Source organism: Ptychodera flava, chromosome 17 (assembly GCF_041260155.1).
Source record: "Ptychodera flava strain L36383 chromosome 17, AS_Pfla_20210202, whole genome shotgun sequence".
NCBI lineage: Eukaryota > Metazoa > Hemichordata > Enteropneusta > Ptychoderidae > Ptychodera > Ptychodera flava.
The window spans coordinates 27,891,451-27,917,340 of NC_091944.1; the positions used below are offsets into that span (position 1 = coordinate 27,891,451).

The 25,890-nt window shown below is 38.0% G+C and overlaps 2 protein-coding genes across 4 annotated transcripts; both read right to left on the reverse strand.

Moving 5' to 3' along the window:
- Positions 1-341: 341 nt before the first annotated feature.
- On the reverse strand, positions 342-14,632 carry LOC139115959 (organic cation transporter protein-like). Of its 2 annotated transcripts, none has more exons than XM_070678428.1 (10): positions 10,876-13,310; positions 9,610-9,713; positions 9,060-9,214; positions 8,215-8,386; positions 7,467-7,647; positions 6,057-6,139; positions 5,544-5,752; positions 2,916-3,024; positions 1,700-1,909; positions 342-1,212 (listed from the first exon to the last, which is right to left on the reverse strand). In XM_070678428.1, the coding sequence occupies exons 1-10, from the start codon at positions 11,239-11,241 to the stop codon at positions 1,086-1,088; spliced, it is 1,716 nt and encodes a 571-aa protein (XP_070534529.1). In that variant the 5' UTR covers positions 11,242-13,310; the 3' UTR covers positions 342-1,085. The 2 variants fall into 2 exon arrangements, with proteins under 2 accessions (XP_070534529.1, XP_070534530.1); XM_070678429.1 differs by lacking the exon at positions 10,876-13,310 and adding an exon at positions 14,513-14,632 and having other exon boundaries at positions 343-1,212.
- Positions 14,633-15,194: 562 nt separating this feature from the next.
- On the reverse strand, positions 15,195-25,772 carry LOC139115960 (organic cation transporter protein-like). 2 transcript variants are annotated; one of them, XM_070678431.1, is made up of 10 exons: positions 25,143-25,772; positions 23,311-23,414; positions 22,766-22,920; positions 21,933-22,104; positions 20,900-21,079; positions 20,551-20,633; positions 20,020-20,228; positions 19,235-19,343; positions 17,932-18,141; positions 15,195-15,330 (listed from the first exon to the last, which is right to left on the reverse strand). In XM_070678431.1, exons 5-10 carry the CDS (start codon positions 21,056-21,058, stop codon positions 15,204-15,206), a joined length of 897 nt encoding a protein of 298 aa, XP_070534532.1. In that variant the 5' UTR covers positions 21,059-21,079; positions 21,933-22,104; positions 22,766-22,920; positions 23,311-23,414; positions 25,143-25,772; the 3' UTR covers positions 15,195-15,203. The 2 variants fall into 2 exon arrangements, with proteins under 2 accessions (XP_070534532.1, XP_070534531.1); XM_070678430.1 differs by having other exon boundaries at positions 23,311-24,570; positions 25,143-25,770.
- Positions 25,773-25,890: the final 118 nt, after the last annotated feature.

A 25,890-nucleotide genomic window follows, 5' to 3' on the forward strand; every position in this document is an offset into this window, starting at 1 on the left:
TATATACTGCCGGAAAATTGCCCCTCCTCCCGATGATTGGTTTAAATTTGCCTGCCCGCTGAGAAAACTTCGCGCGAACACACTTTTGCATGAACAGCTTCGTTTACAGCACCTGAAGAGTAGCTTAAATTCCGTCGAAGTTCACTGTGCTTTATTTGACCATACATGTGAGTAACTGTAGGATCAGCTACGAACCAATTTACAAAATCGTATAGTATTCCTACAGACTTAGTGCTTTGGTCAGTTTGTATAATTAGCGAACGTGCAAACCATGTTTATCCTTTGCTCGCGATTGTAGGAAGTACTGACGTGCCACCAGTAGATCTGACCAACCTGATATATTGTGAGCTTTGGATGGTGTTGGTGGTGAAGGCATATCGTTATACAGACCTCTTAGCAACTTGATCAGGGACTTCTCCAACCATTCATATTTCTTTGCTCAAACTTTAGGTGAGATAACTTTAAGCCATTCCCTTTCCAAATCAAGAATAAAATTCATGTGTCACTGTACAAACGTTGGTACTGGAGTAAGATTTACCCAATATTTCCCGATATATTTGAAATTCAAAATGGCCGTCATCCCCGTGTTAACTCAAAAGGGAAAATTAAAATTTTCGATGCTCACAAAGTTTTACAAAAAGGCCATAGAAAATTTTATTTACTCCATGAACATCCACATTAGCCCCTACAAGCGAAAGACCAAAAACGTATAACTTAAATTATGTCCAAATATCTGTCCTCGAGGAGCATTGAACAAAAAGTTGAACAGATGTCAGCCTCGTTGTCAGACTCGGAGAACTCTATGTGTAAAATGAATGTTCAGCCCGTGGACAAGATACAGTTAACAGATCAATCGAGCATATGAGACAACGAACAGGGTGGCTCAACTTGAAAGTGTGATCGTCATCGTGTTTTCGAATACGAATTCATTGGTGAGCAGAGTGACGTGTATATTGTTTCCAGCCAGTGCTTTTGAATAAAACGTATGTATATTTAAACAGCCATAGAATCCGATAACCATTGCTGTCTTTGGCATCATGTAACGGAGCAAAACCTTGTGTGCTAAACTATCGTTCCGAATTTTGTCATTGCGTGTCATCATTTGAGATTAAGGCGGCATGCGGCGATGAGTTGTCTAAGTGATCGTTGTCGTCATTTGGCAGCGAGTCGTCGTCCCCCTGGACATGAACTTGCTGTTCCCTGGCGTTCCTCCTACCGTAGCCAAAAAAAACCAAAAACAAAACAAACGGTTGAAAAGTGTGACACTTAGCGATCTAAACATATATTGTAAACAAAATTTGCACGGCAAACTATTCGGAAGAGAAAGTATGGTCTCTCGAGGAAGAACGTAAAATACACTCTTCTAACAATAGAACTTTGAAGGTTATGTCAGAATATGTTGAGAACCACATCAGATGTACAATTATATTTGCCCATTGAATTTGCCCAAATCCTTTTCAGAATTTCTAACATATCCTTGATATTTTAACGTCCCTATATGTTCCCCTATTCTACAGCACTTGCTTACACCAGAGTTGTTCCAAATTATATCTTCAAATTGTTCATAAGAAACCATGACAGTTTTAAAAGTTGCAAAGCTAAACTAAATTTTTCGTCAAGTGATTAAAAAGAGAAGACAAATGCTAACAACAAATCTTTGTTTTTGTTGTTTTATTTATTTTGTTTTTAGCAAACTTACGTTTCAAACGTCTCTCCTTCTGCGAGTGTGTCCGGAAGATCACGATTGAGAGTTTCTGGCAATAGAAGTCCTAGAGCTCCAGCAACACACGATGTTAGTCCCATGACAAAAAACGGCAAAGGATGCCAGATATTTACCAGCAGCATGGCGTAGGGTGACACTATAGTTCCAAAACGTGCCAAAGTCGAAGTTATGCCTATGCCAGAATTTCTGTTTGAAACAATCAAAGACGAGAATTGAGAAAACATTTAAGACGTTTACCATTGTGTTAACTTAGATCTAGAAACACGCGACAGTCTTATACAATGCTGATTGCATGACTCTTCGATGGAAGGACACCGTTTCCGACAGACTTTGGACAAATTTTGTCTGTTATTCATCGGTTTTCATTTCTGCTGCTTTTGGTCTGATCCCGTGACATATTATTTATGGTTTCATCAAAACATTGGTGACAAAATGTCACTTTGATCAATCACATATACGTTATTTCCGATTGCCACACAAAATATTCCGAATAAATAATTAATTATAGGTAGTTTTGCCAGTGATTTTGTCAGGAAATAGCGCTTAATACTTTGTAAACACCTTTAAAGCTTGCCAAAATATTGTAAACGACAGGTTACTGACCAGCTGTGGGACCTGCATGACCAATATTCAATGTGAACAAGAAAGTATAGTCTATTAATGGAAGAGATTGGGCAAGCCTAACCATTACGTTACAGTAGTGCCAATACATTATGACGTACGAACATGTGTATCAAATGTGTTCATGGATGCATTACAACATATAGTAAAAGCCCACATTTACATAAACTTGTATCAATAACAATTGATAGATAAGCTCTTTCTTGATTACTTTCGTACAGTAATGATATAAGAAAGGAGGAGGTGGCAGTCTATGTTACCTATAGCTATTTAATTAAAGTTAAACCTTCATTACACGAATGGCAACTCTCTAGTGCCTTCTCAATGAGAGGATCTCCCCGACACAGTGATAAATACCTTAACATGGCCCGTTAACACCATGGTCGATGTATAAAACTGTACAGTTGCAATAATAGGCTACTATAGTGTAGAACAAACTCAAATACTGTCAGTCTATACGAACGCTTTATCGCTCATCACCTGCGCTCTTGACCTATGAAACTCAAATTTCTGAGTCAAAAACCAGATCAGACTGACTGGCAAGAAAGATGTCAAGAGTAACAGACGATACCTGACAGTTGTCGGAAAGAGTTCAGCCGTGAAAATGTAGATGGTGGAAAAGGACACAGAATTGGAAAACTTTGCAGCCACTACCAGTGCTATCAATGCAGTGGGGTTATCTGTGTAAGAGAAAAGAAATGACATTTTTTTTCAAAGGGAGATACCTGCACTTTCTGAGCGTTTATGTCCAATCAGTCATCTGTGCTTGTCAACACGCAAGAAACTAACAAATGTACGCAGTGAGTTGCCGTTGAATTGGTTTGCAGCTATCATGTGACCCTGTCAGACAATATAGAATGTTCGAGCCGATTTAGAGTAAGTCGGACCAATTGCACTAAAGTGTGTTATGCAATATGGTAAAGAGCGTATGTTCGACTAAATTGATCATGAGGTAGAATGCGCCTCGGGGACAAATATTCGAGCTGTCAATTTTTTCCAAGACTTTTCTGATTTGCCACTAGTGGGAGTTCATCTTTAAGTTCTTGATATAAGAAAAATGTTCACCATCTATCTTTTCGATATTCAATATTGTATTTTCCCTGTAGAGTTAGGGAGCGTTCAGTTATTATGGCCTGGGGTGGGCAGGCAGAATCCAGGGGGAGGGGTCACCTCAAATTTGAAAACTGCAAAGGGGGGGGGGTCATGTATTTTTCAAACAGCTCAGAGGGGGGTCACTTAATTTTCATAAGTATCCGTCCCGTCAAAAAGCAGTTTCAGTGTTCAGAAATATTCTGGGAGATAAAAATGTTTCATTGCATGATTTCATTCTCTGAAGTTATTCACCTGTAAATCTGAACAAAAGTATAATTATCTGTCACATGAACATCTTGACTTGACAACTCTGAGGCTTGTCTTATTGTCAATCAAGCTCACTGCACTGAGGGCAATGAACAATTCCTATTACTTACATATTGGAGATATAGCAAGTTTTGTCAGGGAATTATTTAACAGTTACCTGTACTAGTACTAGTAGACTACTAGTACCATGATAAGTAAAATAATACTTTTAGGTGAAATTCCAATATCATAATTGTTGTCCACATCTGAACTTTTAAATACCCTATTTGAATCAAGTACATTTGTAGCAATTATCAAACACCTAAAAACGCACAAATTAATTTAGTTTAGCATTGTAAAAAAATTATTCTTAGTTTTCTCATAGACTCCAGTGTATAGTGAATCAGCATTTCGGTGAAATTCCAAAATCTAATTTTTTGCACACATATCAACCTTTAACCATCCTAGGCTAACTAAGTACTTTAAAATGAATTATCAAATGTCTATAAATACACAGATTTTGATAGTTTTTTATTGGAAAAAAATTATTCATATTTTCCTCATAGACTCCCATGTACAGTGAATCTACATTTTGGTATAATTCCAAAATCCAATTTCTGGCGAACACATCCATTTGTTCCCACCCTAATCTAATCAAGTACATTGATATCAATAATCGAGAGTACATAAATACATGGGTTTACCTATTTTTGTATTGGAAAAAAATTATTCATACTTTCCTCATAGACTCCCATGTATAGTGGATGAACATTTTCAGTGAAATTCCATAATCAGATTTCTTGTACACATAATATGCACCTTCAACCATCATTTCTAATCATGTACAATTATGTTAATTATTGAACGTCTGAATATGCACAAGTATACCAAGTTTTTCATTGGAAAAAAAATTATGCACAATTTTATCATTGACTCCCATGTATAGTGGATGAACATTTTTGGTGAAATTCTAAGGTCAAACTTTTTGTCCACATGCCAGTTGTAACAACCCTATTTCATTTAAGTACATTTATGTAAATTATCAAATATCTATGATGCATAGATATAGTTTTGCATTGAGAAAGTATTACATAGATTCCTAATACATGTATGAGAAAATATATGTATACCATGTATAGTGAATCAACATTATCAACAGCTGATTTTTTAATTAAATCCAAATATCAAAATATGTACACACACGCTTGCGCAAAAATATTGCGATCCACCAGTAATTTCTGTCCAACCCCTTTGAGGGGTAATTTCAAAATTATAGCAAGTCAGAATGGGAAATCTGAGCATTAACACATTTTGAGTTTGTAAGGAAGGTCTTTTGAAAAAATCTAAGCTCTTTTTTGGGGGATTCGATCGCTCCATACCCCTGAGGTGTTTGTGTGTGCAGCTAATTTACTTAAGCAATGTGGGGGGGGGGGTCATGAAATTTTTGTAATCTTGAAAGGGGGTCATCAATTTTTTGGTACAATGAGTAAGGGGTTCACTTATTTTGACTGATGCGCAGGAAGAATTTGCCGGCCCACCCCCGGCCATAATAACTGAACGCTCCCTTAGTACATGCCAGGCGGCCATTTCGAATGTAAAATATCGGTAAATGTAAAGAAATTTGTTTCTCTAATACCAAAGTTTGCAAAGTGACTCCTGACTTTTTTTCATGATAGTAAGATAGTCGATGAAAATTTCATTGAGGTACGTTTCGGTTAAAGTTTAAGTCCTTCACTTTAAGGGAGCATACTACCTTAATATGCTAAAGAAAGAAACCTTTGGTGAAGTACCATTTTGTAGGGTCAGACGGATGGGAGTATGAGGAGTTCGGATTTCAACGTTGGCTTAGGTTGACACTTACTCATAAAAGCACTTCCAGATAGGAAAAGACCACATAGAGCCATGGAGAGGCACAGTGGCCACCGCCTTCCGTACTTGTGAATTACCCACCAGGCTGGCAGCGCAGCGGGAATTTCCACTCCAGCAACGATAGCTGCCGAAATGTAAGGGTTAGCGTGAAGGGTGTCCGTGTTAAATGTTATTCCATAGTACACGAAACTGTTTGTGAACCTGAAGAGGAAAATGATATTTTGATTCCAGCTGATGCATAGAAGTTTGCACGTGGTGCCACACAGAGACATCCTTTCCAAAGATACCTTTGGTGGTTTCTAAAATTAAATAAACACCAGCAGGGTCTTCCCTTATACCGTCTATGATTCTATCGCCTCAAACGTTTTTATTAAATTTTCGTTGAAAATTACTTTCATCGGCTACTATTGCTCTCAAAACAAGGGACCCTCTAAAAACATAACCATGACGCAAAATGGGCCACCTGTTGAATTTTTCGTTAGCATGAATTTGATTAATTACTCACCAAATGAAACACAGATTAAGAGTTCGACATCGGAGTTTAGGTGTTTTGAATAAATCAAACATCGTATTCTGTCGATCTGTTACCTAGAAAACAGAATCGATTAGTGTTAGGATCCTTCAACCAATCAGAAACATATGGAGCATATATATATATATATATATATATATATATATATATATATATATATATATATATATATATATATATATATATATATATATATATATATATATATATATATATATATATATATATATATATATATATACATATATATCTGATAACACAAAATTACTTCAAGTACAAGGTAATGATATCTGTTACTTAAGTTTCATGCACCCTGCAATCATCTGACAGAAGAAAATTTTATATATATATATATATATATATATATATATATATATATATATATATATATATATATATATATATATATATATATATATATATATATATATATATATATGTATAGGATAAGCCCGAGTACGAGGGCTCTTCTGGTATGTAAAGTCCAACCCAACGATAAAATGTAGAGGCCGCAGGCCGAGACATTTTATCGTAGGGTTGGACTTTATACACCAGAAGAGCCCGAGTACGAGGGTTTTATCCGACTTAAAAAGCTATCGCCCCGAAACTGATATATTTTCGTTTCAACGTGTTTACGTCAACCGTCCCTTTGTCAATGTAACATGTTTAGGATATGAATATAAAATTATTATTTGTGAAATAGCCTTCCAATGTAATGGAACATCCTATAAATGCCCTAGGGCACATTAGTTTATGTTTGTACCACAGCAGATTTTGTGAAATAGCCTTCCAATGTAATGGAACATCCTATAATGCCCTAGGGCACATTAGTTTATGTTTGTAGCACAGCAGATTTTGTGTTGCAGCTGGTTTCCGCTGTGTTACCAAATTTGAATATTAAAACGTACCAGATGTCTACAGAATATGACATGTTCACTTTTGATTGGACAGTACTTTACTACGGCGCTGTCATTCGTTTCTGGAATTTTGTGACCAAGGCTTTAAGAGTAGATAAAACACCCTGAATTGAGCACTCTGATTGGTCAATCAACAGTAGATAGTTTTTAAAATATATATATATATATATATATATATATATATATATATATATATATATATATATATATATATATATATATATATATATATATATATATATATATATATATGAAGAGAATCAAACGGGACCTAAAATACAATTCGAGCATGCGGAAGGTTAAAAAATATATTCTGTGTTATTGTTGTTTTATTTGTTTTTGAAAACAATGAAATAATCTTCCCATACGCATTGTCATATGATCATTGAAGCAAGCGTTGATCCCAGCGCCATACAAAATGAGGTGAAAATGAAGTGTAGAAGCCTTATTCTTTTTAAGTACAAACCTTTGCAATTTCTACGTTTACAGTGTTGTCCGAAGAAGGTTCCTGCACACTACCGCTCAATACGGGAAATAGGTTCTCAGGAATGCGGGCGCAGTTTGTTGTGGCCATCTTCTTAATAATTGATCCAGCTTTCTGATATTTTTTCTTTTGTATAAGCCATCTTGCTGACTCCGGTAGTAACCTAGAATTAAGACATAAATGAAACGAATCAACAGTTTACAACATGAAACTGTCATAATTTGTATTTATTTTTGTATCTGTTTAATATTTATGTATTTATTTAGTCTTTTCGCGAATTGATTAATCCTCCTTTATTTCTTATGGAAATTCAACTTGAAAATAAGACGTCATTATTTTCATATTTAATTTTTCTGTCGTAATCATCAAGTGAAAAAGAATGACAGATATTTCATGAAATTTGAAATATGAATGCTCACGAGAGAGAGAGAGAGAGAGAGAGAGAGAGAGAGAGAGAGAGAGAGAGAGAGAGAGAGAGAGAGAGAGAGAGAGAGAGAGAGAGATAACGTTTTTATTTTCAGTAGTCCATGGACACCAGGAATCTACAAGTGTTGAGTAGTGAACGCCTCAGAATGCTAAAGTAAAAAGAATTATACGTCAGGTTCAAAGGGGCATATTATTCCAATTCTGTCAATGGATTCAAAATGTTCTTCAATTCCGTTATGCGCAAAAAACAGAATACACACAGGTCGCCATACACCGTCATACATTAACAGCAAAGAACACCTACCAACAGTGTGCAAGGAATAGAAAATAAACTGATCCGGTGACGAGCTGAAGATGCCTCCAGTTTCCCTGCAATCCGTAAGCAATCCCGCTCAACGCTAAATACCCGACTGATAATCCCGTCAGCAAAAACATCAACGAAGACGTACGGTATGTGGGACCTACATACTCTGTTCCTGTCGAATAAGACGATCGTGTAGTATTTATAGTGTCGTCAAAATGGTGTGAAGTTTTCCCTCATATTGTGAGATAAATGACTAAGGTATCTTTCTTGTGCTTGACAAGTCGGAGAGTTACAGCTATTACCCTATAGTATGGTGGGTGAGAGGTGCAGGGAGTATGAGGGGACACAGAACATCTACAGCATCGTCAATATCTCTATGCTCGCGCGTGTTGTAGTCAGGAGTGAAGTGAATGGGCGAGTGATAATGCAAATATTGTTGTTCGCGACTTACCTGGGAAAGACTTCCACTGGGTCCCTCCACAGCCTTCTTTTTTCTTAGGTAGGATATAAAGCATTTATAAGTATGCCTACCCTAAAACTAATCCTAAACCGTCATTTTAAACCCCTTCAAAAGTTGTATTTCATTGCTTCTACCAAGAAAAGTCCACGATTAAAGTGGTTTCCAGGCATGAAGTGGCCTAAGGGTAGTCTTGCTCTTACTTGTCATTTGTTAAATCTTACTTGGACTGTGATTTTTGCCGAAAAAGAAACGGACTAGGGAGACCATAATACGAGGACCTTACCAACCCATGCAGACTGGACAATGGGCTGTCTACTGCAGAGTGTACTTTGGAGAAATGTTGAAGAAGATATGTCTAGCGAAGAAAAGGCGTTGAAATACTTACCTAGAATAAATACAGTAAGATTGATTCCCATGCCAAGTGCTGATATAAGGAACTGTCCAACCACAAACATGGGGAACCAAGGTGAGAAGGCCGTACCAACACCAGTCAAGGCTAACACGAACGACCCAGCTATAATGACAGGCTTTCTTCCAAAACTGTTGAAATAGACAGTTTTGAAGATGGTAAATGATTATGACGAAGATGATATTAATGATAATGATGATGATGTTGATGATGATGATGACGATAACTAAGATGCTAATGATGCTGCTGTTAGTGTCGGTAATGAAATGCTCAAAAGTCTTACAAGAAAACATACAGAGGTGACTGTATGTCCAGCATATCCAGTTTTTATCCTTTTGCATATTTCATTATGTTTTGGTGTAATTTAACTAGCGGGCAACGTTATTAGCAGTCATTTGTCATTTTTTCTCACATTCGTCCAAAGAATGATTGTGAACAACAGTCCTGGCGATTCTACAGAGGGGTCATGGCGACGAAACCTTACGGCGGAGTCTGTTCCACTCGTCTGACTCACTGTACTACTTACATGTCCGCTAGTTGTCCAAGAACCACGCTACCAGCCAGCTGACCAACACCAACTATAGATTTGGACAACTCCTTCATCCAGTCTTGGTCACACACCAAATTGAACTGAAAGATGCAAAGATTTCATCATATACTATTCACCTGCCTCGGCAAGCAAAGTCTAGTTGATCACAAGGTCGGAGAAAGCGACTAAGCTATTGATATCGTGCTGAATGGCCGGATGGGGAATTGCGTTTTCGCCGAGTCTGCGTAAATTTGTGAATATCTTTGCCATGGAGACGAATTTAAGATCTTTGGAGGGGAGCCATGCTCCTCTCTGAAAAAAATCATTAACTATGGAGAGCGAACGAAAAAAGCATGGATCCGGACCTGGAGGGAAAGGTATATCTATCCTGCTAAATCCGGGCAATGTCGAACTTTTGAACTTGTAAAAAATTTCACTGGCATCATGAGCACTCCTCCAAAGATCTCATGGTTCGTTGTGTGATACATGTAAACACTCGATGTTAGCAAAATGGTTGGAAAATGGAAAATGTACATGTTTTACCGGATACTTGTTCAAATGATGCATATTTATACCCAGTGTAATTGCAATGTTTGGTGCCACGGTAATGACCTTCAACGGTGCATAACGGACATCTGTACTATGACAAAATGACGTGGCCTGTCCGATGATGTGAAATTGTGCAGATGACGTTTTAATCTTAGCCAGTTTTTTGCCGTTTTCGTTGGCTAATAGTCACCTCACGACAACCATGTAGTCACGTTTACAAAGACTGCACTTGGGAACTCTCATCCGGCGGGTCTACACACTGGCTCTTACAAGATTTGAATGGGATATTCTATGACAGTTATTGATGCGACTATCGATTATAAAAACGATCACGACAAGAACAAGCAAAGGCAGAAAAGTCGCAAGCTCTTTCTCAATCAGATTTGGCTGTCATACAGGTTCTTGTATTCAAGGAATCTGTATGGTGGCGGACATACAGGAATGTACGCGCCTTTACATCAAGAGCGGTCTCATCTTTTTTATGCCTGCATGGTCTAACGGGCATTGCGTGTGTTCGGCTCGTATGCTTGTGTCTGGGTGTGCCAAACGGTCCGAGTGACAGCCTGAGGGATCCTCCGCCGTGAAAACCACAAGTGAATGAGACCGTTGGCTGTAGGTACGCCGACTATGTAGGGACGGCGGAGCCATAAAATCACTCCTGACAAACACGTAGGCGCTAAGGTCAAGGCTAAGTCTGTACTGACGATCACTTACGTTGAATACTACGGTGTCTTCATACAAGGATCTGTCGTATACCCAGCCGCCGTCACATTTGATCTTGTTACCTCGAGGAAAACAGACATTAGGCGATATGCCATCAGAAACATTGATATCGTATCTATGGCACTGGTCCCAGCCTTTGCTCGCGTGATACGGAATTGTACAGTTCTTCAATGGCGAGTCTTGTTGATAGGTTTGGTTGGCGAACACCCGACAATAGTGGTCTGTGGACGCACTGAAAAATGTGTTTGACAGACTACACCAAGGAGGTGGTATACTCGAAAGCCACAGCAGAAAAATTAGAATTTTCTGGTAACGTCCAAATTCGCCAACGGCTGCTAAAATCCTGTCGAAGTTCATACCGTCTCATGTAACTATAAACTACTGAAGTCTGTCCCGGCATGGATGTCTATTTTTACGTCAATGGTCGAGGTCAACATTTACAAACAATAGCACCTGGTTTCCACTATGGAGGTTATCCATGTACTGACAGACTTCCGCTTTCGTCAGTTAATACCAGAAGTGAACGTACGAACGTCAGCTTCCTAGAGGGTCTATGCTTTGTCCAGAAGCCTTTGTTCGTTGTCCAGTATCAGACGCGAACAGCGAGAGGTACTCTAGACTAGATCGTTTGCCAAATACGATTGCAATCGCTGACAGCGAGCTCGAGAAAAACATCTCCAGTCGCACAAAAACAACATGACCTCACCCTTCGGTCACAGACCTTGACCCCAACAAATGCCCTTTTATGGGTAGTGTTTCGATATAACGGTTAACAAATAAAAGATGGCTACTCTTATAAATATTCATTACTCACAATAAATATTTATGTCAGAATACATCTGAGTAATATAACCTTTTCTCACTCGCGATCGTGTCACCAAAAGAAATACCGTCAATAAGAGTCACTTCGTGTTAGTACCGTCAATGGCTACCTTTCTGTATAGTGTCACCAATGATTTGACCCGACCAACAGTGCCAAGTCCTCGACTATGTCACAAACAAATAGGAATATCATTGGTTAAAGGTGAAAATTTGACATTTTATTATAAAGACTAATTAACAGTTTCTATAATTTGTCGATAATTGAAATTAAAAAAAAGACAGCTCCTAATTTTTATATAACTCTATGGGGAGTGTTTAATTTTCGATTTAAGACTGCAAAAATTCATCGTCTACATGATTCAATATGTACCCACACGCACGGTTGACCAGCGAAGTATTATCTATCAGAATGATCCATTATTAGGCTGTCTGGCTATATGATTAAATGAGTCAAAAATCTTTATTTTTTTACAATTTTATTCCCCTATAAATCACGAGATTACCTCGAAACTAACAGTTTATTCGGTTCTAAAAGATGGCAAACATGTGCATAAACTTTTTATTCTGAATACCATTAAAGATTATTTTTCTTTAAAATTCCTTCTGTATTTATTCCAAATAAAAAATAAATTTTACATCACAAAATGCATATACAAAATTTTCAAACCTGGTGGTAATGCTACATGTAAGTATAAGAGAAAAAAAGATGAGATTAAATCAAATTCCGTAGTTGCAATTCACATTGCAATAATTGTTTCAGATGTGACTTTTTGTTTCTGAAATTTGTGAACTGTCCATTTTGCTACTAACACAATTAAGTTGAGTTTGCTATTTAAGTTTCTATAAACATCTACTCCACATACTATATTTTGCCAAGATAAATGTATCCGGATAAATGATAAATATATTATATAGATTTTTATAAAGATAAATGTATTATATATGTTCTGAAACACTTCACTTTCATTCTTTTTCCACACTTCCCTAGCAATAACACATTCAAAATAACGATGTTTAGTTGTATCATGCAAATTACAAAACACACAAACAGAATTTTTTCCACAATTCCAAGGGTGCAATTTTACATTATTTATGCATTTCTTGTGCAAAAATTATCATTGAAACGTGCGCACTTTATTTTCAAATGCAAGTTTGTTAGCAGATATCCAAATATCTTGCCAATTAGCCATCGACTGTGAATCTTCTCGCCAATTCATTATACTGGCTGTATGCGAAAAATTGACGTAAAATTTGTATACATCTGAAGTTTTTAGTATCTGTAGTTCTACCTTCTTTTTGTCAATTACAATATGTTCTACCTTACGTCTTAATCTCACAAAAACTTTAAAATTAGAATTCCACAAAATCGTCTTTGCATCACTGCCTACCTGCTCTTTATGTTGTGGAAGAGTTGCATGGCTTTAAAAAATGCTGATAAAATATAGGCATTAAAGATAATATACCTCATGTTCACCTAAATAGTGTTCGACATACCCAGAAAATATGCCGTCACGCTGAATTATGATACCAACTGCCACTAGAACAGAAATTTGCGAGAAATTTGCGAGAAATGGACACTTTCTCGCTTTTTGCGAGAAGTAAGCGAGAATACATACTTTCTCGCAATAACTTAACGAGAATTTAATTTTCTCGCAATCAGCTGGCGAGAACTGTGTTTTCTTGCTCAGCATCTGCGAGAAACTGAATTCTCGCAATCAATCAGCGATAAATTTGTTTTCTCGCTCTGCATCTGCGAGAAATTGTATTCTTCTGTGTAAGCATTTCACAAAAATTTCACAATTTCACGCAGATGCAGAGCGAGAAAACATAGATCTCGTTGATTGATAGCGAGAATTCAATTTCTCGCAGATGCTTAGGAGAAAGCACAGTTCTCGCAGCTTGATCGCGAGAAAGTATGTATTCTCGCTTACTTCTTGCAATACAGCGAGAAAGTGTCCATTGCTCGCAAATTTCTCGCAAATTTCTGTACTAGTGTGCCCTCAAGTATCTATATTCTGCCCGCTCCCCACTTCCCACAACAGTTCAAAATCCCCACAACCCTCTCCAAAAAAAATTCTCCATTGTCCACTAGATATACATATTCTCACACATACATTTCATTTGTGCAACTATATTTATCTGTCACCCAGTGTGCCTTTGTTCTGTGCATTGATGCAATCTTTTCCACCTGTGTTCAGAGTAAAGCTACAGGGCCGTTATACTTGTTATTTCAACCTTTGGACAATTCGACCCTCTAAGTTAAGCGCTTAATTTTCTCTAAAGTTCTACCAAAAATGGCATTCTCGCCCCTCTACCTATTTTATGGTATCTACTGCCGGAAAATTGCTCCCCGGGGCGCCGAAAGCTGAAATGTCTTCCGCGCCCACTGTAAACAATTGATTTTTTCTCCCCGCCCGGCGCCCGCAGATTAGTTTCTTTAAATTTGCCCGCCCGCTGAAAAAAACTTGGCGCGAACACGTTTTTGCTCGAACAGCTTCGTTGACAACTCCTGAAAAGTGGCTTTGATCCCGTCTAAGTTCATTGTGCTTTATTTGACCATACATGTGAGTAGCTGTATGGCCAACGACGAACAAATTTAAAAAATCGTATAGCATTCCTGCAGACTTAGTGCTTTGGTCACTTTGTATAAGTGAATATGCAAACCATGTTTATTCTTTGCTCGTTCTCCGTTACATACAATGCGATTGTTAGGAAGTACTGACGCGCTGCCCGTAGATTCTGACCAACCTGATATATTTGTGAGCTTTGGATGGTGTTGGTGGTGAAGACATATCATTATACAGACCTCTTAGCAACTTGATCAGGGACTTCTCCAACCATTCATATTTCTTTGCTCAAACTTTAGGTGAGATAACTTTAAGCCATTCCCTTTCCAAATAAAAATAAAAGTCAAGTGTCACTGTACAAACGTTGGTAATGGAGTAAGAATTACCAAATATTTCCCGATATTTGAAATTCAAAATGGCCGTCATCCCCGTGTTAGCCAATTTAAAAGCTCTAACTCTCTAGGGAAAATTAAAATTTTCGATGTTCAAAAATTTTTACATAAAAAGCCATGAACATCCAAATGAGCCCCTGCAAGGCTTAGCGAACGACAAAAACATATAATACAAATTTGAGTCCAAATATCTGTCCCGGGGGGCATTGAACAAAAAGTTGAACAGATGTCAGCCTCGTGGTCAGACTCGGAGAACTCTATGTGTAAAATGTTCAGCCCTAGGACAAGATACAGTTAACAAATCAATCGAGCATATGAGACATCGAACAGGGTGGCTCAACTTGCAAGTCTGATCGTCATCGTGTTTTCGAACACGGAGTCATTGGTGAGGAGAGTGACGTGCAAATTGTTTCCAGGCAGTGTTTTTGAACAAAACGTATGTATATTTAGACAGCTGTAGAATCCGATAATCATTGCTTTCTTTGACATCATATAACGTTGCAAAACCTCGTGTGCTAAACTATCGTTCCTAATTTTGTCATTGCGTGTCATCATTTGAGATTAAGACGGCATGCGGCGATGAGTTGTCTAAGTGATCGTTGTCGTCATTTTGCGGCGAGTCGTTGTCCACCCGGACGTGAACTTGCTGTTCCCTGGCGTTCCTCCTGCCACAGCCAAAACAAAAACAAAAACAAACGGTTGATAGTGTGACACTTAGCGGTCAAAAACATAGACTGTAAACAAAAAATGCAAGGCAAACTATTCGGGAGAGGAAGCATGGTCTCCTGAAGAAGAACTAAAATACACACTCTTCTAACACTAGAACTTTGAAGGTTATTTCAGAATATTTTGAGAACCACATCAGAAGTGCAATCACATTTGCCAGTATGTAAATGAAATCACAACTACATCAATTCACTTATTATGAAAGCGCACTTTTTAGCGATAACCAAATGACAATGTCAGGGGCATGTCGTTTTGTAAGTGATGGTTTTGTAATGTTTATTTTTTGGCAAACTCATCATACATAAAGACTACCGTTTGCATTCGACATGAACTTGTGATACTAGCTGGTCTACGTAGCGTCAAACTAAATGCAGGTCGAGCAAAGCGCCGCATTTCATTGAATTGGCCCCGAGAACAATTTTAATATGCTCGTGACGACTTCTTACAGGAGAAGTTGGTGATGGCGCCAGACAACAAACTTCAACCTTCTTCTTTTATCAAGGTTGAAATATACGGTGAATTATATTTTTTATTTTTTTAATCTATAATCGAACAGGCGAATGCTCAATTACAGGACAAGGTACCCGTAACCTACTACCCAAGCAGTGGCGCAATGAGGTGTAAAGTGCCTTGCGCAAGAGCACAACACAATTTTAGGGTATCGAACTTGGTCTAGGGCTTCAGTATTTATTGTTCAGGTTAAAGAAAGCAATATCATCTTGCACTGCATTGCTTTGTAGTGCAGTTCAATGCAGTGTAGTGCAGTACAGTACCTATAGTACAGTCGGTGCAGCACGATGCAGTTCGCAGATTTTTTCAAATCCCTCAACAAAGTTACCGTGCGTTCAAGTCCCCTTCTGACTTGCTATAATTTTGAATTCCCCCCAAAGGAAGGCAAAATGTGGCCGATATAGTGCTTCGTCCAAAAACATCAAATAATAATTCATGGGATTCTATTGGGAAATATATTTAAGAAATCAATCACACTCAACGATGGTATACCACGATATTTTGACCAGTTAACGACATGTATGCACGAGCGATAGCGGGTGCATATATAAAGTGAACTGGTCAAAATCGAGTGGTATACCGTCGCTGGGTCTGATTTATTGCTATTATATCATAACAGTGTATTGAAATTCTGGCGTGGATTTTCAAAAACGGATTTTTGCTCAAGCTGAGAGCTCGTGCGTATGCCAGCCGTGGTATATCGCCAATATACCACGTTTCTTTTGGCGTCTCGGCCAATCAGATCGCTGTATTTGCGCCATCAATATACGGGTATGATATAATAATATTTATGCCATAAAAAGCTATATCCTTAGATATATATATCCTTCACATGTATGTGTTTGTTCATGCAAACGTACTTTGCTTCAGGTGGCAGGTAAAAAGGTACATGTGTGTACAAAAACTGATTTTGGATTTCATCAATAATATTGATTCAGCATACTTGGTAGTCTATGAGAAAATATGAACATTTTTTTTTCAATATAAAACTAGCAATATCTGTGCACTTATAGACGTTTGATAATTGATATAACTGTACTTGATTAGCATAGGGTGGTTATCAGTGCACATTTGCACAAAAAATTTAATTTTGGAATTTCACAGAGAATGTTGATTCACTATACACGGTAGTCTTCAGCAAAACTGTGAATATTCTTTCCGATATAAAACTAGCAACATCTGTGCTATTATTGACCTTTGATAATTGACATATATGTACTTGATTAGAATAATGTGGTTACAAGTGCATATATGTACAAGACATTTGACTTTCGAATTTCACTGCAAATGTTGATTCACTTTACATTGCAATCTACAATACTAATTTAAATAATCTGTGCTTTTACAAGTGTTTGACAATTGATACGAATGTTCTTGATTCAAATAGGGTCCAAAAGCTAAGATGCGGACAACAAATATTATATTGAAATTTAACCCAAAATTATTATCTCACTTTTCATGGTAGTCTTCATGTAAACTATTGCATAATTCCCCTGACAAAGCTTGCTGTATTATGTGTAAAGACCATAATCATTGTTAGTGATAACGAATGAATTCTAGTCCTGATTTCATTTCAATTTTAAACATAACACTGCTGACTGTCAACATATGGAAGTGCTGGGCTTTTCATACTTTTCACGGAGTAGAACAAGAAAGTGCAGTGAAAACACGAAACAAAGTAGCCAAATGTTATAGCTTAAATTGACAACCAAATACATATTTCATATCAATCAGAGACAGTTTTGTTTCAAGTTCCCAAAACCTTTCAAGTGCCCCAACATACCCTTGATATTTTCAAGTCCTCAGGTCAAGTCTCCCATTCCCCCATTCTACAATATTTGCTTATTACAGAGTTGTTCCAAATTACATCTTCAAATCGTTAATGAGAAACCATGAAAGTTTGAAAAGTGGAAAAGCTAAACTAATAAACTATGTAGTCGAGTGATAAATAAGAGAAGTCAAATGGCGACAACAAAACTATGTTTTTGTTGTTGTTGTTGTTGTTTTTCTTTCGTTTTTAGCCAACTTACGTTTCAAACGTCTCTCCTTCTGCAAGGGTATCCGGAAGATCACGGTTGAGTGTTTCTGGCAATAGAAGTCCTAGAGCTCCAGCAACACACGATGTTAGTCCCATGACAAAAAAGGGCAAAGGATGCCAGATATTTACCAGCAGCATGGCGTAGGGTGACATAATAGTTCCAAAACGTCCCAAAGTCGACGTTATGCCTATGCCAGAATTTCTGTTTGAAACAATCAAAGACGAGAATTGAGAAAACCTTTAAAGAGTTTTAACCATTGTGTTAACTTAGGTCTAGAAACATACGACAGTCTTATATAGTGCTGATTGACTCTTCGATGGAAGGACACCGTTTCAGACAGACTTTGGACAAATTTTGTCTGTTATTCATCGGTTTTCATTCCTGCTGCTTCCTGCTGATGTGCAGCGTGCTCGGAATGTTATATTTGATTGGTCCCTTACCACTATTCACAGCAACGAAGGGATGTCTTTTTGTATTATTTAATGATAACGGTACGATTCAGCCACCTGATTGGATATCAGCTTCCGCGATGCTGAACATCAGCCCGCTGCTTTTGGTCTGATCTCGTAACATAATGCCACACAAAATTCCGAATAAATTATAGATAATTTTGCCTTGTCGTTATCAGGAAATAGCGCTTGATACTTTTTTTACACCTTTTGAAGCTTGCCGAAATATGGTAAACGACAGGCGGACGATAAAGTATAGCCTATAAATCAAAGAGATTGGGCAAAGCCTAACCAGTACGTCACGGTAGTTCCAATACATTATGACGTACGGACATAGCCGTGTCCCAATTTAGACAACAGTTGTCACTACACGACTTAACTATCAAAATGTTCAAAGATGCATTGAAATATATAGTATAGGCCCACATTTACATAAACTTGTATCAACAAAACTTGATAGATAAGCTCTATCTTATTTGTTTAGTACAGTAATGATATAGGGAGCACAAGTAGACGATGGTGGAAAGTGTATGTTTCCTACAGCTATTTAATCTAAGTTAAATCTTCATAACACGAATGGCAGCCCTCTAGTGTCTCCCGAATGGGTGTATCTCCCTGATACAGTGATGGATACCTGACAAGGGCCGGTCCTTCACCACGGTCGCTGTATATAACTGAACGGTTTTAACGATAGGTTACTTCATAGTTGAGGAAAAACTGAAATGGTGTCGGTCTAGACGAGCGCTTTATCGCTCATCACCTGCGTTCTTGACCGATGAAACTTTCAATTTTCTGAGTCAACAACCAGATCTGGAAAGGAAGATGTCAAGAGGAAAAGACGATACCTTACAGTTGTCGGAAAGAGTTCAGCCGTGAAAATGTAGATAGTGGAAAAGGACACAGAATTGAAAAACTTTGCAGCCGCCACCAGCACTATCAATGCAGTAGGGTTATCTGTGTAAGAGAGAAGAAACGAATTTTTTCAAAGGGAGATACCTGCACTTGTTAAGCGTTTATGTCCACTCAATTAATAGGAAACACTTTTTATCTACTTACACTTAAAAAATCTATGCAGCAGTGAGTTGCCGTTGAATTCGTTTGAAGCTATCATGTGACCCTGTCAGACAATATATAATGTTCGAGCCGATTTTAAAGTATGTAATGCAATATGTAAAGAGCGTATGTTTGACTAAATTGATGTCGAGACAGAATGCGCCTCGGGGAGAGATATTCGACCTGTCATTTTTTTGTCAAAACTTATCTGATTTGCCACTAGTTGGAGCTCATCTTTAAGCTCTTGGTATAAGAAAGATGTTCATCATTTATTTTTTTGAAAATCCAAAATTGTATTTTCCCCATAGAGTTAACACATGGCTGGCGGCCAATTCGAATGTAAAATATCGGTAAATATCAGGTAATTTGCTTCTCTGGTACCAAAGTTTGCGAAGTGACTCCTGACCATTTTTTCTTCATTCAGTAAAAGAATCGATGAAAATTCCGTTGAGGTAAGTTTCGGTACAAGTTTGAGTCCTTCACTTTTAAGGCGCAGTCTACTTTAAGAAACCTTTGGTGAGAGGGGTTGGAGTATAGGGGAGTTCGGACTTGAACATTGATTAAGCTTGACACTTACTGACAAAAGCACTTCCAGAAAGAAAGAGACCACATAGAGCCATGGAGAGGCACAGTGGCCACCGCCTTCCGTACTTTTGAACTGCCCACCAGGATGGCAGCGCAGCGGGAATGTCCGCTGCAGCAACGATAGCAGACGAAATATAAGGGTTAGCGTGGAGGGTGTCCGTGTTAAATGTTATTCCATAGTACACGAAACTGTTTGTGAACCTGAAGAGGAAAATGATATTTTGATTACTTCCAGCTGATGCACAGAACTTTGCACTTGGTGCCTATACAGAGACATCCTTTCCCAAAATACCTATGGTGGTTCCTAAAATAAAATAAACACCAGCAGGGGCTTACCTTATACTGTCTATGATTCTATCGTCTCAAATTCTTTCATTAAATTTGCGTTGACAATTACTTTCATCGGCTGCTATTGCTCTCTCCGTGGCATCTTAACAAGCGACCCTATCAGTACACAACCATGACGTAAAAACGGACTACCTGTGGAATTAAATCGTTAGCATGAATTTGGTTAATTACTCACCAATTGAAACACAGATTAAGAGTCCGACTTCGGAGTTTCGGTGTTTTGAATAAATCAAGCATCGTATTCTGTCGATCTTTTACCTAGAAAACAAAATCGACGAGTGTTTAGATCCTTCAACCAATAGGAAAATATCTGGGTATATATATATATATATATATATATATATATATATATATATATATATATATATATATATATATATATATATATATATTCACAAATAGTATAATAAAATCATCTTCCAATATGCATTGTTATATGATCATTTAAGCATGCGTGGATCACAGCGTCATAAAAATTAGGTAAATATGAAGTGTAGTTGCTTTCATCATTTTTAAGTACAAACCTTTACAATTTTTACGGTTACAGTGTTGTCCGATGAGGGTTCCTGCACACTACCGCTAACATCGGAAAAAAGCTTCTCAGGAATGTGAGCGACGTTTGCTTTGGCCATCTTCTTAATTACTGATTCAGCTTTTTTATATTTTTCCTTTTGTATAAGCATCTTGCTGACTCTGGTAGCAACCTAGAAATAAGACAAAAATGAAAACTTACAACTTTACACTGTGACATCTTTTATTTATTTATGTATTTGTTTATTATGTAATTATTAATGTATTTATTTTTTTATTTAGTCTTTTAAAGAATCGATAAACTCTATATTTTTTTCTTGTGGATAGCGAACTTGAAAATGAGATCAGCGCCATCAACGACAAGACCAAGAACGAGCCTAATCACCAACCGAGAAATGACATTCTCAAAATGGTTATGATCTATATCTACATCAAGCTACCCAACAGGCCAATTTTTCGTAAAATGTCAGGATTTTCTTTCGTCTAATATTATATACTACAAGAATATAGAACACATTAGATCTGATAACAAACGAGACTGTTCGCAATTGTTATTTTCTAATCAACCCTACAAACCCCAAGCCAAGATAGAATCGATGTCATTATTTTTAAAATTGCATGATTTAATTTTTTGGTCTCAACCATGAAGTAAAACTAATGACAATGCCGCATATTTCATCAAATTTGAAATATGAATGAGAGAGAGAGAGAGAGAGAGAGAGAGAGAGAGAGAGAGAGAGAGAGAGAGAGAGAGAGAGAGAGAGAGAGAGAGAGAGAGAGAGAGAGAGAGAGAGAGCTGGGGAGGACATTTAATTTTCATAGGTCAATGACACCAGGGATCTACAAGCGTTGAGTAGTGAATGGCCTCGTAATGCTGAAGTAAAATATTGCGTTAGGCTCAAAGGAGCATTATTCCAATTCTGTCAATGGCTTCAAAATGTACTTAAATGTCCTTTACACGCAAAACATAGAGTTTAAACACATGTCGTCATACGCTGGCATACGTTAAAACCAGAAAACACCTACCAACAGTGCGCAAGAAATAGAAAATAAACTGATCCAGTGACGAGCTGAAGATGTCTCCAGTTTCCCTGCAATCCGTAAGCGATCCCGCTCAACGCTAAATAGCCGACTGTTGATCCCTTCTTCACAAACACCAACGAAGACGTACGGTATGTGGAACCTACATACTCTGCTCCTGTCAAATACGACGATCGCATTTATAGTGTCGTCAACTTGGTGTGAAGTTTTGCCACATATAGTGAGGTAAATGACGTGCAAAGATACCTCTCTTGTCCTTGACAAGTCGGAGAGTTACAGTTATTAAACCTACAGTATGGTGGGTGGGAGGTGTGGGGAGCAGGAGGGGACACGGAACATCTACAGCATCGTCAATTTCTCTATGTTCGCGCATGTTGTTACTAGAAGGGAAGTGAGTGGGCTAGTAATGATGCTAAATTGTTGTTGTTCGCGACTTAGTTTTTAAAGAGTTCAGCATCCGCACCACGGCCTTCTTTTTTCGTAGGTAGGATATAAAGCATTTTAAGTATGCAAACCCTAAACTAACCCTAACACATTATTCTAAACCCCTCTTAAAGTTGTATTTGGTGTGCTTCTTCCAAGGAAAGTCCGTGATTCAAGTGATTTCCAGGTATGAGGTGGCCTGAAGGTAGACTTGTCCTTACTTGTTATTTGTTAAACGTTACTAGGGCAGTGACTTTCCCTGAAAGCAACTAAGCTAGGGAGAATATAATACAGCGACCTTACCAAGCGGACAATGGACTGTCTACTGCAGCGTGTACTTTGGAGAAAATATTGAAGAAGATATGTCTAGCGAAAAAAGGCGCTGAAATACTGACCTAGAATAAATAGAGTGAGACTGACTCCCATACCGAGTGCCGAAATAAGGAACTGTCCAACCACAAACATTGGGAACCAAGATGAGAAGGCCGTACCAACACCAGTCAAGGCTAACACGAACGACCCAGCTATAATGACAGGCTTTCTTCCAAAACTGTTGAAATAGATAGTTGTAAATGATGATGATGATGATGATGATGATGATGATGATGATGATGATGATGATAACGACTGAGAAGATGCCAATGATGCTGGTGGTGGTGATGGTAATGAAATGTTCAAAAGTCTTACAAGAAAACATATCTGAGGTTACTGTATGTAAAGCATATCCAATTTTTTATCCTTTTGCATATTTGATTATGTTTTATGTGTCATTAAACTAACAAGTAACGTTATTAGCAGCCACTTGTCATTTGTTGTCATATTCGTCCAAAATATAATTGTGAACAACTATCTGGTTGTTCTAGACGGATCATACCGACGAACCCTGATGTGCCCTTACGGCGGCGTCTGTTGCACCCGTCTGACTAAATTTACCACTTACATGTCCGCTAGTTGTCCAAGTACCACACTACCAACCAGCTGACCAACACCAACGATGGATTTGAACAACTCCTTCATCCAGTCTTGGTCACACACCAAATTGAACTAAAAGATGCAAAGATTTCACTATATGTTATTCACCCGCGTCGGCAAGCAAAGCATAGCTGAAGGTCAGGGACAGTGACTGAGCTATTGATATCATGCTAAATGACTGGATAAGGAATTGTGTTTTCGCCGAGTCTGCGTTAATTTGTGAATATCGTTGCAATGGAGATGAATCTTAGATCTTTTGAGGGGAGCCACGCCCTTCTCTGAAAAGAAAAATCATTAACTGTGGAGAAGTGGATCGGGCCTGAAGGGAAAAGTATAACTGTCCTGCAAAATCCAGGGCAGCGGTCGAACTTTGGAACTTATCAAAAACTTTCACTGGAATCGTGAGCGTCCCTCAAAAAATCTATGGTTCGATGTGTGATGCATGTAAACATATGAGGTTAGAAAAATGGTAAAAAAATGGAAAGTGTACATGTTTTGCTAGAAACCCTTCCAATGATGCATATTTATACCCAGTGGAACTGCAATGTTTGGTGTCACGGTAATGACCTTCAACGGTGGATAACGGACATCTGTAATATGACAAAATGACGAAGCCTGTCCGATGCGATGAAATTGTGCAGATGACATTTTAACTTTTGCAAGATTTGTGCTGTTCTCATTGGCTGATAGTCACCTCACGAGAACCATGTAGTCACGTTTACAAAGACTGCACTTTGGAACTCTCATCCGGCGGGCCTACACACTGGCTCTTATAAGGTGCGAGATTGAATGAGATATTCTATGACAGTTATTGAGGAGACTATCAATTGACGAGCATGTAAAAGAACAAGCAAAGGCAGAAACGTAGCAAGCTCTATCTCAATCTGTTTATGGCTGCCCTAAACTGTATAACACTTTTCCGGAGCCAGCTTGAGTATGCAAGTAAAATATGGTTTCCACACCAGCTGTATCTCTTTCACTGTATTGAAAGAGTTCATGTAAATTTCTTAAATACTTGTGCGGTAAAACTGGCATAACCTACTCATCTGGTTACTACAACCCACACGTACCTTTTTCGATATTCCACCTCTGCAAGAGCGAAGGAGTTTTCTGGATGCGACCTTCTTTTACAAATGTATGTTCTCTTTTTATAATAGCTGCGAAATTCTAGAACGTATCTGTTTGCATGTGCCGTCTCGCAGTTTTCGCTCAAAACAGCATTTTAAACCTAATGTATCAAGAGTCAATGCTCATTCTTTAGCAGTTTTACAAAGAACTATGAAAAAATTTGAATATTATTTTAAATCATGAGATAATGTTAATTCCTTTTAGTTTTGTTTTTACCAATGATTATCCTTTTTAGCTGTGTTGTTACTGTCTTGTTTCTTTGTTGTGCTTTTTGTTACTTCTTTATGTCTTGTGCTTGAACTGTAATTGGGCAAAAGCCCGTTGTTCCCAGCCAGTAAATGAATTAATTAATTAATTAATAAACAAACCTAAAGGTCCTTGAGTTCAAGGAATCTGTATGGTGGAGGACATACGACAATGTACGCGCCTTTACAAAAAGATCGGTCTCATGTTTTCTAACTCCATGGTTTAACGTGTGTTTATTATTTATCCTGCTCAAAATTGCACATGCAGTCCCAGTGGACAGTTTATTATACTTGTATAAACACCCCTCAATGAGTACATTCCCACGAACTTGTTTAAGTTTGGAAGTAAAATCACAAAAATAATGCTAAAAGATACACCCATTGTGCCTTTAGGGCCAAGGCTATGTCTGCGCTGACTGTCACTTACGTCAAATACCACTGTGTTTTCATAAATGGATCTGTCGTACACCCAGCCGCCGTCACACTTGGTCTTGTTATCTCGAGGAAAACAGACATTAGGTGATATACCATCAGAAACATTGATGTCGTATCTATGGCACTGGTCCCAGCCGTTGTTTGCGTCATACGGAATTGTACAGTTCTTCAATGGCGAGTCTTGTTGATAGATTTGGTTGGCGGACACCCGACAATAGTGGTCTGTGGACGCACTGAAAAATGTGTTTGATAGACTACACCACGTAGTTGGTATACTCGAAAGCCACAGCAGAAAAATCAGAATTTTCTGGTAGCGTCCAAATTCGCCAACAGCAGCTAAAATCCCGTCGAAGTTCATACTGTCTTATGTAACGTTTCACTATGGAGGTTATCCATATACTGACAGACTTTCGCTTTCGTCAGTTAATACCAGAAGTGAACGTACGAACGCAAGCCTTCCTCGAGGGTCTATGCTTTGTCCAAAAGCCTTTGTTCGTTGTCCAGTATCAGACGCGAACAGCGTGAGGTACTCTAGGCTAGATTGTTTGCCCAGTACGATCGCAATTGCTGAAACCAAGCTCGAGAAAAACATCTCCAGTCGCACAAAAACAACATGACCTCACCCTTCGACCCCAACAAATGCCCTTATGGGTAGTGTTTCTATATAAAGGTTAACAAATAAAAGATGGCTACTCTTATAAATATTCATTACTCATATTAAAAATTTATGTCGGTATACA